The 15,663-nt window shown below is 43.2% G+C and overlaps 1 protein-coding gene across 2 annotated transcripts in view; it reads left to right on the forward strand.

The window, feature by feature from the left end:
• The window catches only part of PCLO (piccolo presynaptic cytomatrix protein), a 1,259,786-nt gene that overhangs the window by 1,078,634 nt on the left and 165,489 nt on the right, over nucleotides 1–15,663 (forward strand). Inside the window, exons 21-22 of one of the 2 annotated variants that reach the window (XM_086919783.1) lie at nucleotides 10–204; nucleotides 1,493–1,675. In XM_086919783.1, the coding sequence (XP_086775909.1) occupies nucleotides 10–204; nucleotides 1,493–1,675 (378 nt within the window). The remainder of the gene's footprint in view (nucleotides 1–9; nucleotides 205–1,492; nucleotides 1,676–15,663) is intronic. The other variant, XM_086919788.1, reaches the window with a different exon arrangement.

The following is a 15,663-nucleotide window of genomic DNA, read 5'->3' on the forward strand; positions in this document are numbered from 1 at the left end:
TCTTTTCAGACATGCAGGTGCCTACCATTGAAAAATCCCACAGCAGTCCTGGCAGCTCCAAGTCTTCCTCGGAAGGACACCTGCGATCCCACGGACCATCACGTAGCCAAAGCAAAACTAGCGTCACTCAGACCCACCTGGAAGACGCTGGGGCAGCAATTGCTGCCGCCGAAGCAGCTGTCCAACAGCTTCGCCTTCAACCAAGTAAAAGAAGCAAATAAATTCCTCAGCATGGCAGCTTAATGTTCATCTGTTGCCTTTTGTTATTGTTTACTCCGCCCTGTGGTTGTTTGGTGTTTGTATGACATTGTGTCGACTCTATGTCCTGTCCCTTTTGTGTAAATGCGGGATTGAAGCAACGTGTGCTACCTCTTTAGCACGCTTCTTTACGTAGTCAGACTGCAAAGAAACTGGCTGTTTCTCCTTTGTTTATTCGTTTCACTGTGGAACGTGCCAACTGTCCATTTCATTCAGCCCTTGCTGTGATGCTTAAGAGGTCCGCACGGAAAGGCGACTTTCTGTCCTTTGTTGTATCCGTGATTTTAAATTTCTCAACAAATTCCAGTTTTCTTGGTTGATTGGACAATCACCACTCAACTGGCAGATTACTGCGGGTGGTGTGGAGAGACGACAATGGGGAACCTCGCTCTTGTTCCACCATGACATGCATGCATGCTTGCGAGGACAGGAAGCCATCTTGTCTGCAATGCTATTATCTTCATATTTGATTTGCTCTCTAAATACTCCAAGCTGTCGAGGTTCTGCTCTCCAGAGAAGCCCATGAAAGCAGCCTGGTTTTAACTATACCAACAGATTGGAGCCCTTGTGGGCGCAGCACCTTAAAGATCCCTCTTGAAAAGAGAAGAGCTGTAGAGCATCTGAAATGCTGGAAGCATGTAGAAGGCATTGCACTACAACTGAAAACAATGACAATGCAGAACAAATGCTCAACTGCCGCCATTTTAGTGGTGTGGTAGACGACTAGGAAACAGATTAAATCATTTACAACCTGAAGTGTTGTACTTCCTGTGATGAACTCCTTATGAGATCCTCGCAGTGCACACTTGCAACAGGAAGAACAATTGTTTCGTTTTGGTTCATCACCAATTAATATTACATCAATTGTTGACTATTTATAGTACAAACTTGTACGTTTGAGTACTAAATCATACATTAACAAAAATGTAAATTTGGCGCTACGAATAAATAATTGGTTGAGAGTATAATCAACACGTTACAACAAAGTGTGACAAGTGGACTCAGCGTTGTTTGTCCTCATGCATGTGTAACCCAGAAGGGGCAATCATCCAAGCATCATCAAAGAGAAACAGACAGTTTCAATACCCTTTAGTGCTGTGCATGTAGTGACTCTGGTGTGTAAATTTAGATGCATTGAAATACAGGAACTACTTCTGTTTGCATGATTAACATTTAAGCTGATTCCATCTGAGGATACATATTCTGGGTTTCCATTTCACCTGCACTGCCACAGCAGCACATAAAAGCGGTCAGTCTAATCATGGCAAGAAGCAGCACAGACACAGCATAGCAGGTGTCTTCCCAATTCAAAGAACTCAGTCTGACAATCTGCCTCTACCAGCCAGTGACAGCAAAGACCAAAGCCAGCTTGCCCTCCGGAAGGTGATGTCTGATGGACCTGTCAAGCCAGATGGAGGTGAGGGAGAGAAACCTCTTGCCATGACCGCTTCTTTATTGAATTCTCATGATGTTTTGCTGTGATAGTAAATCCTAGAATTATATCGGCATTAGCGAGACTTTCCCTTGCAGCTCAATGTTTTGGAACATTCTTGTCTCCATACTTAAAAAAAACAGTGCTTTGTGTATTGCTTGAGTCAGCATTTGGCATGTCTGTTGGTTATACAGCTTTTCAATTCTTGCTTGCCAGTCTGTATCCATTACCCGTCCAGCATTGTGTGATATTTCACATCTGATGTGGTATATATGCTATACTTCATGGCACAGTTTGTCGTATAGGATGAAAGTCTAATAAGAGAAGCTAAAGAATGAGTTGAAATTGACTGAAGCGTTTTTACAGTTACTGAAGTCTCATCCTTCGAATCACAAAAGTTTATGAAATCATTCAAAAGCACTGTCCTTTTTGTGTTGGGACACTGAAGAGACCTAAGAGCCTGCTGTGGTTTATTTGGGTTTCGTCCACCATTGCTAAGCCATCTTCAATCTCCGGTTCCAAGGAACAACCATCTTCTGCCCAGAAACTCCCACCCCAGATTCAAAAATCTCTTGCTTTGTCCTAGGCCACAACAGTTACTTTCTACTGATAGCACTCCTTCAGAACACAGTATTACACATCCACAGATACAGGTACAGGCACATGCAGACACACACTTGAATACATTACATATTCCTCTCACAACAAAATGAAAATAGAGAGTGAACCACTTCTGGGGCAGTGGCTGCTACTCCATGATTGTGGAGGAGCATTGCTCCCCTGCTGAGAGCCAGCAGAGCCTACGTGAAAAAAAAAATGATAATAAAACAATGTTAATATTATTTATTTTTTCTCACAGTCAGGGCCAGACGAGTCTAGGGCGGGGCAGGGCCATCATGATGACAGAAGCAGGGAGGAGTAGTATGCACCGTTAGTGTGCATGTCAATTTGGCGGGCTCTCTTTGCATTGCCAAACCGACATACAATCTAATATTTTCCATCCCAAGCTGTGGTGCACAGCCGGGTGAAGAACAGGCAGAGCACATAAGGCCCTGAGTGAGCGTCAAACCAGCCCGCTCATGCAAATCACAGGGCTTCTCTCATACTGGTACGTAGTAATGCCAGCATGAGGGCAGCATCTTGATTGGCTTTTGGGATTATGAGCAGTGTGCACCAGCCTATGGACTGCCAGGAATCGCTAGTCAGCACAGGAGCAGAAGAACACTAAGTTGACGACTGGCAGGGGGGTACTCTTTTATTTTTTTTGTCATTTAACCCCACCTCACCACTTGTCATTAGGAGCAGCCGCCACTGTACTGGGAAATTATGGATTATAGTAAAAAATCAGCAAAAAACTCACTGTCACAATATAACCCCGACTAACAGCATTCTTTTGCGAAGTGCCTTCTCAGCTGTTACTGCCACACACTTTTTTGCACAATCTGATTCCTATTCAATGAAGGTCTGCCCTTCTTTCAAGTCATCCCATATGACACCCAGGACACCTCTAGGTGGCATTTGGTCTTACTCACACTCTACTCTCCAAAATATACCACTAACCCAACTCTGTACTTTGCCACACAGGTGATAGTCCATTTCTACACTTCACTCATAGTGACTGTTAGGACCCATTACCAAACACAATAGTATTACTTTCCTAACTACATACTCAACACCTCCTTATCAGCATAAATTACATTCTTCCTCACTTGCATATTGGTACCCGGATCTTCAATACCAGTTTTCTGCAAAACCTCTGCAGAACATAACTGCCTGTGATCCTTTAGTGTTTCGAATGGACATCGCATTTCAAATATTAGGCTTTACACAATGGATGCATACACCTTAACACATTTTTAGTTTTGTGTATTTTCTATTTTAAACAGCCTATTAAATTGGCACTTTTCAACTCATTTAAGATGTTTTAGTTCACCATAACTCAATGGGTGTTGCAAATCGGCTTGATCGTGTTATATTCTTTTTTCTCCTTAATACGTTTGCATGTTTTCTATAACAAATTGTATCCTAGTAGTGCCGAATCCCGGTGACCTTCACTAGTAAAAGTCTTCAAAAACGTCTATTTTACTTTCTTTGGTTACATATATGTCATTGTCAGTCATTTAATAGGATAGTCCTCTCAGCAGCAGTAGCATTTCTATGATTTACAGACAACCTAGTCATAGGACAAAGGCTGCCAATTTCTCCCAAGGGTTATATGGACTATTAATTTTTCCAGCAGCTTAAACAACAGTCGTCAGCGCCCGTCACTGTTGAAATGCAACGCATTGCCTGATCGTATATTTCTTCTCTATATTAACTGCAGCCAACCAGCATGTTTCTTGTAATTGACTTGTATTGTATTTTAACATTTACATAGCACTTAGCAACCCTATGTGGGCACTGAAGTGTTTGCCTGCACGGTCATTACACTTACACCGTAAATGGTGTGTGATTGGAAGCGCATAGATTTTTTTTGTATTTTTCCTGGGAAGTGCTTCCGAATTGAAAAATTCACAAGTTCAGGCTGACTGCAATGGGGTGTAGGCCGGCTACAGAGACCCAGTTGGGCTTGCTGAACAGAGTACCTTAAACCCTGGTTATAGAGCGATGCAGAGTCCCACATCAAGGATGCATTGTGCAGCAGGGGCGATGCGAGGTCCTGGTGTGGCGATGTGTCACACAGCAATGTTTATGGCGAGCTGTAATGTGAAGTCCTGCATCATTGTTGAGGATGCCATTGACGAGGAGCTTGGGTGCAAAGTCCTACATTGAAGATGTGTTTCGCACTGGCTGGTTCCTGAGAAGTTGTGGGGCTTGCGATGTGGAGTCCTGTGTTGTCATCGAGGATGCTGTCGATGAGGGGCCCATGATGCAAATGCCTGCATTGAGTATAGGGCGTGCAGAGGTGGTTCAGGTGAATTACGGGGCTGCAATGTGAAGTCCTGCGTTAGAGATGTCTCACTCAGTGATTCCTATGCGGGGTGTTGAAGGACGATGCTTTACTCTGCATCGGTTCTGTTAGGACCCTATTTGGGCTAGCAGAGCACATTAAGGGCCACTTCCAAAGGTCCAGGTGTGGGATGACACCAGTTGGAAGGGCAGGGCACACAGATGGCAGAGTCCTCATGCTGGGCACAAGGTTGTTGGAGTCTGTTCTGTCCCTGATGCTCCGATCAGGACGCCAGACAACTATCCCTTTCAGTCACTCAGGCGGTCCTGGGTTCAAGATGTGGGTCTAGTCCTTCTCACTCAGGCAGGAGGGCAGCAGGGTGGCTCAGCAGGGCAGCAGAGTGGCAGTCCTCCTTGCAAAAAAGTGGTACCACAGTCCTTTTTCTGAGTCAACCACAGGTCCAGATGTGTACTGAGAGTTGGGTCTGATGGTCCATTATTTATACCTGGTGCCCACTTTGAAGAAGGAGAACGTTCTGCAGGTTTCAACACCCCTGAGGTGTCTGTCATCCTCTTTCTCTCTACCCTGACCACAGCTTATCTGGGGACAAAGAGACTTGTGACAAACCATTAGTGAGTGGGTTCAGGTAGAGCCTTTGTGATGTACAAGTGCGGTATGTGATAGCTCCTCCCCCTTGTTACGTCAGAGTGTCACATTCTGCCAACACCTACCCTCCCTTTGCCTCACTGCCTGAGAGGAATATTCAAAGACCAACTGCCAGCTAAACCTAGTCATGTGTCCCAGGGACAGGCTCTAGGCACTGAATGGTTAGGACAAAAACATTGTCAACTTTCTAAAAGTGGCATTTTCAGAATTGTGACTTAAAACTTGACGACCATTGATGAAGGACTTTTAAGTTACAATTATTTAGACACCAAACTCGAAATGTCTACCTGTTCCCAATTAAAAGTTAGCTCTTTTAAATGTATTAAGGAAACCCAATGTTATCCTGTGGGAGAGATAGGCCTTGCAGTAGTGAATACATATCCGTATTTTTAAATATACTGCCCCCTGCCTTCTTGGCTATTTAGGGCCTAACTTAGGGGTGACAAATATATTAAAAAGGAAGGTGGTTTTGGCCTGGGAAAAAGGTTTATTTTGCCAGGTCGAAATGGCAGTTTAAAACTGGACACACAGTCTGCAATGGCAGGCCTGGGGCATGTTTCACATGGCTGCTACGTGGGTGGCACAATCAGTGCTGCAGACCCACTAGTAGCATTTAATATACAGGCCCTGGGTACACAGGGTGCCACTTTTACTAGGGACTTAAAAGTAAATTATGTGTGGCAATTGAGTGCAAGCCTATCTTACCATGTTTAAGGGAGAGACCACAAGTACTTTGGTACTGGTTAGCAGTGGTAACGTACAAAGAGACTTCAGGCCAACCAAAACAAAATCAGTAAAGATAGGAAGGATGAAGGCAAAACATTTGCGGGGGAAACCACCCTAAGGCTGCCAGGTCTAACGGTGGACTATGTTATTGTCCTACAGTGGCCAACAGTGTGTAGTAGATCTCTTTAGTAGTTACATGCCAGACCGGTTGGAGTGAAGTGGTTTGGTAGTGGTAGTGGATGATAAATATGATTTGTAGCATGCTCTCTGATGTAAATATAGTAGGGCCATGTAGTGTAAACTTTTATTATGCAGACTGACTTGAATTATGATTGGCTGTAGAACCACTCTCTGTTTGAGTTTTAGACCAGGTAATACTAAGTACTCAGGAGCGATAATTCTTGATCCAGAAAAAGAAACAGGAAACAAACAGGAATGGTGTTCCCTATGTGTAATAAGGGCCCTGGTGTCCAGACCCCTGCCCTGAGGATTTGGGGGCTGCAGACGTGGCCGGAAGGAACTTTTCCAGCAGTTGGAGAAAAGGGAAAATCATTTCTCATCCTCCAGAGGACTTGGACAAGGTGCTAAGGCTTGCCTAGTGATGCCATGCGCAAGGCAGCAAGAAAACCAAGTTTGTCTCATTCAGATATTTTTGCTGTGCAGAAAATAGGTTCAGCAGGATCTCAATGAGAAGTTATCAGGCCTCGTAGAGCTCTACCCGGCTACAGCTTCACTCCTTGCTTCACTTGGAAGATTTTGAGAAACAACAAGGTAGCTAAGGGACTGATTTAAAGTCTGAAAGGCAGCACACTAACTGCTGCCCTTGTGGTGTATTGCCCGCCATATTTAGAGAGCGCCACCTGCCTGCCAGTGATCTCTATGCTTTCAGAGAACACTGCACCTCCTCTGAAGCATTGAATGTTTGCTTAATAGCTTGCCTCTTTTACATGGCTCCTCAGCAGACTGCTTTGTTTTGCAAAAAACAACTTCCTAGTGGGAGTTTCTTTCAGTAAAATAAAAAATATTAATGACCCTGATACTCTGGGAGTTTTCTCCTACGGCGTGGTGGATCTTGTTTCTTTTTTCTCTTCGGACTGCTAATCTTTTCCTGGTGATACCAAAGCGAAGAAAAAGTACATTAGATTATTTGCTATAATTAGGGCAGATGGCTTTACACCGATGGTCCCAAGTCCACTGGGGTGTTGCTTTTTGCTGGCCCAGCAAGCAGATACCACTAATAAAAAACGTGACAGTAGGCCTCACTCTATAGGGTCCAGATGTACTGTCAGTTTGGCCAGCAGGGTTCTCTGTCATGTTTGCACTGGAGCAAGCATTGAATTAGCTCTACAGAGGATAAAAAATTTACCAGCTATTAACTTCTCTCTTACCTCCTGCAGGCATTGCTTGACTGTATATACCCATGCACAATGTGTGTGTACGCATGTGTGAGTCTGCCTGAGTTTGCATGCACGCATGTTTCCTTGAGTAGGGTAATCCCACATGTAACCCTTACTCCACTAGGGGCAATACAGTCCTCACCCCTTGGAAATCTGACTGTTGTGGTAATTTTGCATTCATCTTCAATATTTCTCCACACAAATTTTAGCCAGTAATATGCCTTGAAAAAATGCTGCAGAGAAACACTGCTTGATGCTGAGCTTCACAGCTTAGAAAATGGGGAACTTACAGTGTTATTGAGTTATCCTTTATTTCATCCAGAATAACTTAGAATGGGAAGTGTTCAAAATTGTTTTATTGGTTGACTGGGGTGTGAACCTTGTTGAAGCTGCAACCACAATCCTAGCCAGGGTAAGGCACGAGTAAACCCTAAATTAACCTGTGCTGAAACCCCTCTTAGCTTGTCACAGAGCAGTCAGGCTAAATTTAGAGGCAATGTGTGAAGTATTGTGCAACACTTCAAAAAGTGAAAAAACCCACAAAAAGAATCCCAAAGCATGTTTGAAAAATAGAGCTTAATTTAATACATAAAGCAAGACCAAAATGACAACAATCCAGCCAGGAGAACCAGAGATAGGCAATGTTAAATATTTTAGTGAAAATAGCACATAAAAACACAAAGGACCAGCTGTGGTCATCTGGTCACACAGTACTGAGACAAAGTCATAAAGTCAGGCTGACCATGATGGAGTGCGGCCAGCTACAGTGACCTAGCTCCGATAAAAACGGTATCTTAAATCCTAGTGCGCAATATGCATGCGTTGATTTGCGATATTTCACGTTGTCTGACGTCGGTTCTGAGAAAGCTTTGCATTGAGGATTTGCGGGGCTTGGCGTCCCCTTGTATAGATGCAGATGGGCTCTACAGTGAGGCTTTGCAGGGATTGGTTATGCTTTCCGTCGGTTCCAATGAGCTGGCAGCAGTGCTGTAAGGATTTGGGGGCTTGGCGTTGAATCCGATGAGGCTGGCGGCTTTGCTGCGAGGCCTTGCAGGGATTTCTGTTACTTCACATCGGTTCCGATGAAGACCACAGCTGGGCTTGGAAGAAGCACATCTCGGCCCACTTCCAATGGACAAAGATAGGTGCCACAATTTGGGAGGGCATGGCCAACAGATGCTGGGTTCAAGATTGTTGGTAGTCTGTTATGTCCATTAGACTTCTGATCAGCAAGTCAGCCAACTCAACCTTGGAGTCACTCTGTGTTCTGGGTTCAAGAGATGCAGGTCCAGTCCTTCTCACCCAGGCAAGAGGGCAGAAGGCCACAGTTCAAGACAGCAGGGCAGCGGTTCCTTTAGAGCAGCAGTTCGCAGACTGGCAATCCCTGTAGCAGCACAGCAGTCCTCCTTCCTGGTAGAGTATCCACAGGTCTAGAAGTATATTGAAGTGCTGGTGTCTTAGGTGCTTCTTTTATACACAGTGGTGCCTTTGAAGAGGGGAGAAGCTTCCAGGGGCATGCCTTTGAAGTGCACAGATGCCCTGCCTTACATGCCCAGGCTCCAGACTAACTACAGGGAGTGTGCAGTCCATTGTGTGGAGACAGGACACAGCCTATTAAGGTGGAAGTGAGGCTGGACTAAGCTCCTCCCTCCCATCTCGCCAGTGATTGCCCATAAACTCTTCTCATTTGAAACTTACACTTATAAAATGTAATAAGGCAACCCCAATGTTATCTTATGGGAGAGATAGGCATTGCAGTAGTGAAAAACGAGTTTAAGACTTTTTCACTAGCAGGACATGTCAAATTTAAAAGTACATGTCCTACTTTTAAATACAGTGTAACCTAACCTTCGTGCTGTCCAGGGCCCAACCTAGGGGTGACATATGTATTAAAGAGGAAGGATAGAGGAAGACAAGTTTTGCCATGCCAACATGGCAGTCTAAAACTGCACACACAGGCCCTGGGTACACATAGTGCCACTTTACTTAGGACTTATTAGTAAATTAAATATGTCAATTTGCTCAAGCCAATTGTACCAGGTTTTAAGAAGAGAGAACAAGCACTTCAGCACTGGTTAGCAGCAGTAAAGTGCACGGATTCTTAAAACCAACAAAAATGAATACAGCAAAAAAGAGAAAGGCAAAACCTTTTGGGATGGCCCTGCAGAAAGGGCCAGGTCTAATAAGGAGGTAACAATCACACAGGGAAAGGACCACACCCTGCCATATTTGTTTTTCTCTCATTACATTTCTTATACTGAAAGACGCAGATCTCTCAATGAGGGTCAAAATCTTTCTGAGCCAGCTTAGCTCATTTCTTACCCGGGATAGCAACACATGCATCGGTAGGCTGACTTGAGACGCAAGTGCACTTATGTTTCCAAGCTGTACGCACCCAGTGAGATAAACTCATATAACCTTCACTCACTCACTATTGGCTATTTCTTTAGTTCCATGGGAAACTAGTGCTCACACTAGGTTAATTAGACCTTTACTGTAGTTCTTCACTATTTATTATCCCAGTATTGTTCTGAGCATCAATGGCAGCACAGTGAATCCTTTATGGGCAGCAGTTTCACTTTCTTTCATTTTCAGTGGAGGGGGTTAGTCATTTGGGTGTCTATCTGAGGATCAAGCAACATAAGACAGACTGTGAAGAGCTGCTAGGAATATAAGGAGAAGTTAGTACTTACTACCTAATTCCTTTACAGACGTGAACGTTTGAGAGGGTACTTTGCCTTTCCTGGTCAGAACAGAAAGATATCCAGTCTACTCGCCCAAAGCCTTTCTAGAATACCCTAATCCATGATAATCACGTTGTACAATGTGGGCAACCCACTATGAAGCAATTGTCCCCAGTCTGCTATGACTGCAGAATAATACATTAGACCACAATAACTGTAAGGGGGAGTGTTTTTGCACATATTAAATATGCTTAGGTAATACATTATGTTTTAATGGGAGATTAGGACATCGAAACACGGGTTCCAGATCGTGAATGCGTGGCATGAACAGGGTTGTTTCATCGTGTTTCTTTTCTGCTTTTCCTGACCATGGGTCTGATGACGTCTTGGCTCTTTACATTGAGTAGATCTCTTAGGATTATGCTATGATGATAGAAGCTTTAATGAATAGGCACGTTTTTATGGTCGTGTTTATGCTACAGGAAAGTTAAGTGACTGTATATTGCCAATGCTATGAACTCTTGTGAGGAATATTACGACCAAGAACGTTTAGAAACGTTTGTGAAAGATATTTGTGTGATTTATTATATGGTGAAATATGTTTTATAATGGATTTTCTACTTTTGTATGTATTGTATCTTTTATGGCTGTGTTCAGTGTCAAATAAATATTGTTTACAATTATTATTATCATTTTAGGATTATATACCTTTCTGCTAGATAAAGGTCTCTGTTGGTCATTACAGCTTTGTTCAGGATACTACAGGTCTTGAAAATGACAGACTTGCAGAGGATGCCTGCCTAGATATTTTAGAGTAGAGTGATGTGTCTTTAGACACTGGATGAACCCAACTGCAGGAGAAATACTAACTCAAACCATACTCTCTGATTGTTCTTAGTGATGGGAGTCTTGAAGGAATTTGTTCATGACGAAGCCGAGGTATTTGACATGTCCCATGTCATGATATACTACAGCTCCCATTACCCATTGCCCATGCCAGTGCTGCCAATAATAGTACCAACACAATTTTATCACAATCCTTCCTACAAGTGTGACAATCCATACTCCTCCAGGCCCCAAAGCTATAGGAATTGCATAGACATAATGTTTTAGTCATTTGTAATGTATTGTGAATTAATAAACTGTTGTGCTAATCTCTAAATCAGACAACAGTGCCACCATGAGGCAGACTGCCATAAGTCCGGTGTTGACAATTAAGTGCCAGTACTGAGCACCGGAAACGATCTACACAAATTAAGGACTGGAGGTACCTTAATTAACGTTTGCAAGCTACTTCTATATATGGTATTGTATGATACGGATAGGGATGACAATGAATTATTGCCTGTTTGAGTTTGAAGTAGGTGCTTACTTTTCAATGCTGGATAAGGAGGAGGGGTCCTTTTATGCCGTGAATGATGATCGGTGATGAGACTGTCAAATAAAGCTGTGTACCTTTGCCCTATTGATTTATTTTAGATCTTTAGCTGGCGAGAAGGGTTTTCATGGAGAGACTGCATACCCCTTGCAGGGTAGATGATTGCTCCTTCGGGTATTCCAAAACTCGCTGGATCGCTCTTACATTGTTGTGATAGTTTGTGACGAAATGGTAACTATTGGAGAGGATGCCAATATGGTGTTGTTAGATACCAACCGGGTGGGGAAAATGCTCAACAGAGGGAGAAATAAAAAAGATTCTTCTCCTGGCACCTGTTTTGTTGTCTGTGTGAATTGAGTGGTGTGCTTTCTCTACAGTTTGAACTTGACAGCTTCCCACACCATCGTGCTTCAATAATGACACTGTAAGATAATATTGTTTGATTTCTTTCAAGAGGCACATGACAAAATAAGAATGTAATGTGAAATATTATTTAATTTTCTTCATGTTCTAGCCCGATTGGAGCTAAAAGCACCCTGCTTAAATGCAGACACACTCTGGTGTATTCCTCACTCCTGCAACATGTACTACCTATGGCCTGTGATAAAAAAAACAAAGATTTGCATACACACATTAGTTGTGCATCTGTTGAAAGCTTGGCACGGGGTTTCAGATTCTATGATCTCTTCTGGAAATTATTATGGACATTATATTCAAACAAAACGCTGTGTTTATAAGCACTTCAATCATAGTTATCGATCTAATTCAAATAAATGAGCAGAACTATGTGTCCAATGCGACACCAACATGGTATTTTAAGAAGTCACAATAAGCTTTTGAGCTGTCACACCTATAGAGGATCACTTATGAACATTACATTCTAATATAGAATTTAAAAATACATACACCTCTCGCAACTGCGTGAAAGCGCAGTTTCTTCCATTTCCCGGATGCAATGGCATAGAATACAGCTGATGCATCACTTCATATGTTTTTACTAGTTTTAAATATGCTACCAGACTTTTGGCTACAGTGAGACTCCATTTTATATGCTGACCATGTGAATGTTTTTTTCACTACAGAATTTAAAGCGGTTTTTTTATGTCGTATTGTGTGCCACGGTTGAGTTGGTTTTAAATGCAAATGTTCTCCAACACAGTTCTATGATCCGAAAGCCGCCCTTTTATCAAACACCTACCCTGCCCTTTTGATGGTGTGCTTCTAGCCTTCACAATTTTTCCGCTTGATTGAACTTCCCGGCGGAATAATTCCCGCCGTTATATAATGTGCCTGTGATGCCAAAAATGGTCGTCAATCATTTTGCATTCTGCCTCGTTCCCTTCACTCCATCGGACCCTGTGATTCAGTGAGAGGACGTCAATGTTTGCGCCCATCTTAGCTATTTCAATTAACAAACATCATAAAGAGGGTATTAATGCGATGCTGTGAGAAGCAATTATTTCTGGGTAATGAACTTGCTTTGTAACTTCATTTTATTTCGGAGAGATATGGAAATGGTGGCATGTAGAAAGGCACTGAACACTGGTTGAATACCAATTGGATTCCGCATCACCATCTCTGAGTGGCGCTCTGTAATCAGGCGCATTCTTTCCGCACAATGGTGCACTGGTAGAACGCGGAAATAATGTCCTTCACAGCCATGCTTGTTCATAGGTAATGATGCTTCGTTTTTCTTAGTGGTCATCAGGGGCGGCTCTAGGCTCCTACCTACGCTCTGGGCAGGGAGCGTAGGTAGGGGGCCCCCGAAGAGGGGGTCCCGGCGGGACGGAGTGCAGAGGCCAGTGAAGAGGGAGGGGGGCCAGGGTGTTTGGAAGTGGAACAGAGCAGGAGGCCTCCAAATCCCTGCCAGGTGCCGCCACACAAATATGTATCCATCTTCAGAGGATTCTTATATTAAGGATATATATTGGCGTGGTGGCCCCTGGGGTTTGGTGGCCCTATGCAGGTGCAGAGCTTGCACATGCCTACGGCCACTGTTCTGTATTTGCTGAATTGTCGGGAAAAGGTAGCTGAGAAGTTAAGGAGCATAGATTTCGAAAAACACACGGTTACTGTGCAACAGAACGGGGGACAGTATAGGATAAGAGTGACGTAAAATAAACAAAGAGTAGACCGTGTTGTGTGCAGCGTTATGCTTAGATGCGGACTGTGCAATGCACTTGTGTTCCCGCATAGAGGTGCTGGAATTAAGGGAGCAGGCAATGGGGTGGGAGTCCTGCTGCACTCCCATATTAACTTGCTGGAGCTCAGAAGATGGATGAGGTACAACGGTGTCTTTAAATGTATTTTGTGTATGTCTTGTCACTGTTTGCTGTGTGTTTAAACACAAAGGTGAGATGTCAGGCTGTCTTCTCACAAATTGCAGCTTATTCTTTAAACAAGGAACCTGGTGTTTACTTAGGGAGAGGTTTCTATTAGACCTGGCATCCTTGGCGTTGTTCTCCCATAACTTTTTGGCTTCAACCCTTCTGTTTTGCTGACTTCGTTTTTGCTGGCTTTAGGACTCTGCACACTTTACCACTACTAACCAGTGCTAACGTACTTGTGCTTGCTCTTTAAAACTTGGTAGAATTGGCTTACACCCAATTGACCTATTTAATTTAATTGCAAGTCCCTAGTAAAAGGATACAAGGATACAGGGTCTGTAAATTTAATATACTTGTGGACCTGTGGCACTGTTTATGACACCCACTTAACTATCCCTGTAAACATGTCTCAGGCCTAGCTTTGCAGCCCAAGTTTGTGCAGTTTTAAATTGCCATTTCAACCTGGCAAGATAAACCTTACGGAGGCCGCAGAGACAACAAGAGGTTCAACGTAGACACTGACCAAAAGTTTCGGTCCACTCCTCTGCCGGACTACTCCATGGAGCAAATTTGGCAACAAGCCAACTAATGCTCTAAGAGGGATTCCCCCTCACACATTTAAATCACCTTAGCGAGTGCTACACATTTTTCAAAATTACACAATCACTTACAATTAAGTACTTTGCACCTACACACTTTGGTCCTGAGGAAAGCCAGTTTTAATCATAAAGGCCTGGCTGAAACATGTAGACCACACCTGGATGTAGGAGACCCTAATTAACACTCCTGTAACATCCAACAGCCTTTTCTAATGCTAACAGTGACCCAGTTATTAAAATGTAATTTACCCTCGGGTACTGGGATCCCTGTATAGCTTTTAAATTTTCACTTTCACGTCACTAAACTGCACACTCAGAAACATACCTGCTCCGCTGTATTCAGGCATCGAAGCACACCGGGGACACACTCGGTGTTCATGGGTGGGCCCGATGATGAAGCATGCCACCAACCAGGTTGGTAGGTGAGGGCTTCATGAACCACCAAAAAGGTTCGTACCCTGTCTTACAGTCTTGAGTCTATGTGAATTCACAAATAGGCTAGTCCTTTTTGATCTCACACAAGATAAACCTTTTGCCTTTCCAAAACCTTCCTTTTTAGTACATATACGTCACCCCTGTGGTAGGTCCTGAACAGCCCAGAGGAAAGAGTGCAATGTATTTTAAAAATAGTAAATGTACTTTCATGTTTTACATGTCCTGGTAGTGAGAAGCACTGCAAGGCCTACCACTCCCATAGGACGATATTGGAGTTACCTTATTCCATTTAGTAAGCTGTCACTTCCAATTGGGAGCAGGTAGACAGATCGAGTTTGGTGTATAAAGAATTGTATTCAAAAGCCCACTTTAATAGTAAAATCAGATTTCTAATAACAATGCTGAAAATGTCACTTTTAGAAAGTACACCAAAGCACTAATAACAGACTTAGTATAGTGCCTTCCCCTGCATGTCTAGTGGTACCCTGTGGGTTCCAACTATTCACTTTCAGTCATTCATATCAGTAAATTGCAAGAAGAATTTGATTTTTAACCAAATAATATTTAGAGTACTCATATCAGTTTTATTGATCAATCTTTCATGTAGAACTCCGGTCCTATGGATTGGATTTTTGTCATTTGGTCTTGTTTTGTCAATTAAATTGAACTCTATTTTCTAACCTCGTGTGGGATATTTGTGTGTGGTGTTTTCACTGTTTTGCTGTTTAAAGTGTTACAAAAATACTTTACACATTGCCTCTAAGTTAACCCTCCTAGCAGGGCTACCCGGGGTTAGCACAGGCTAATTTACTTCATCTGACTAGGATCATGTTTGCTGCTTGACCAGGTAGTAAAAGACAACAGGAGTATG

The sequence above is a fragment of the Lissotriton vulgaris genome, chromosome 1_1, assembly GCF_964263255.1.
Source record: "Lissotriton vulgaris chromosome 1_1, aLisVul1.2, whole genome shotgun sequence".
Lineage (NCBI taxonomy): Eukaryota > Metazoa > Chordata > Amphibia > Caudata > Salamandridae > Lissotriton > Lissotriton vulgaris.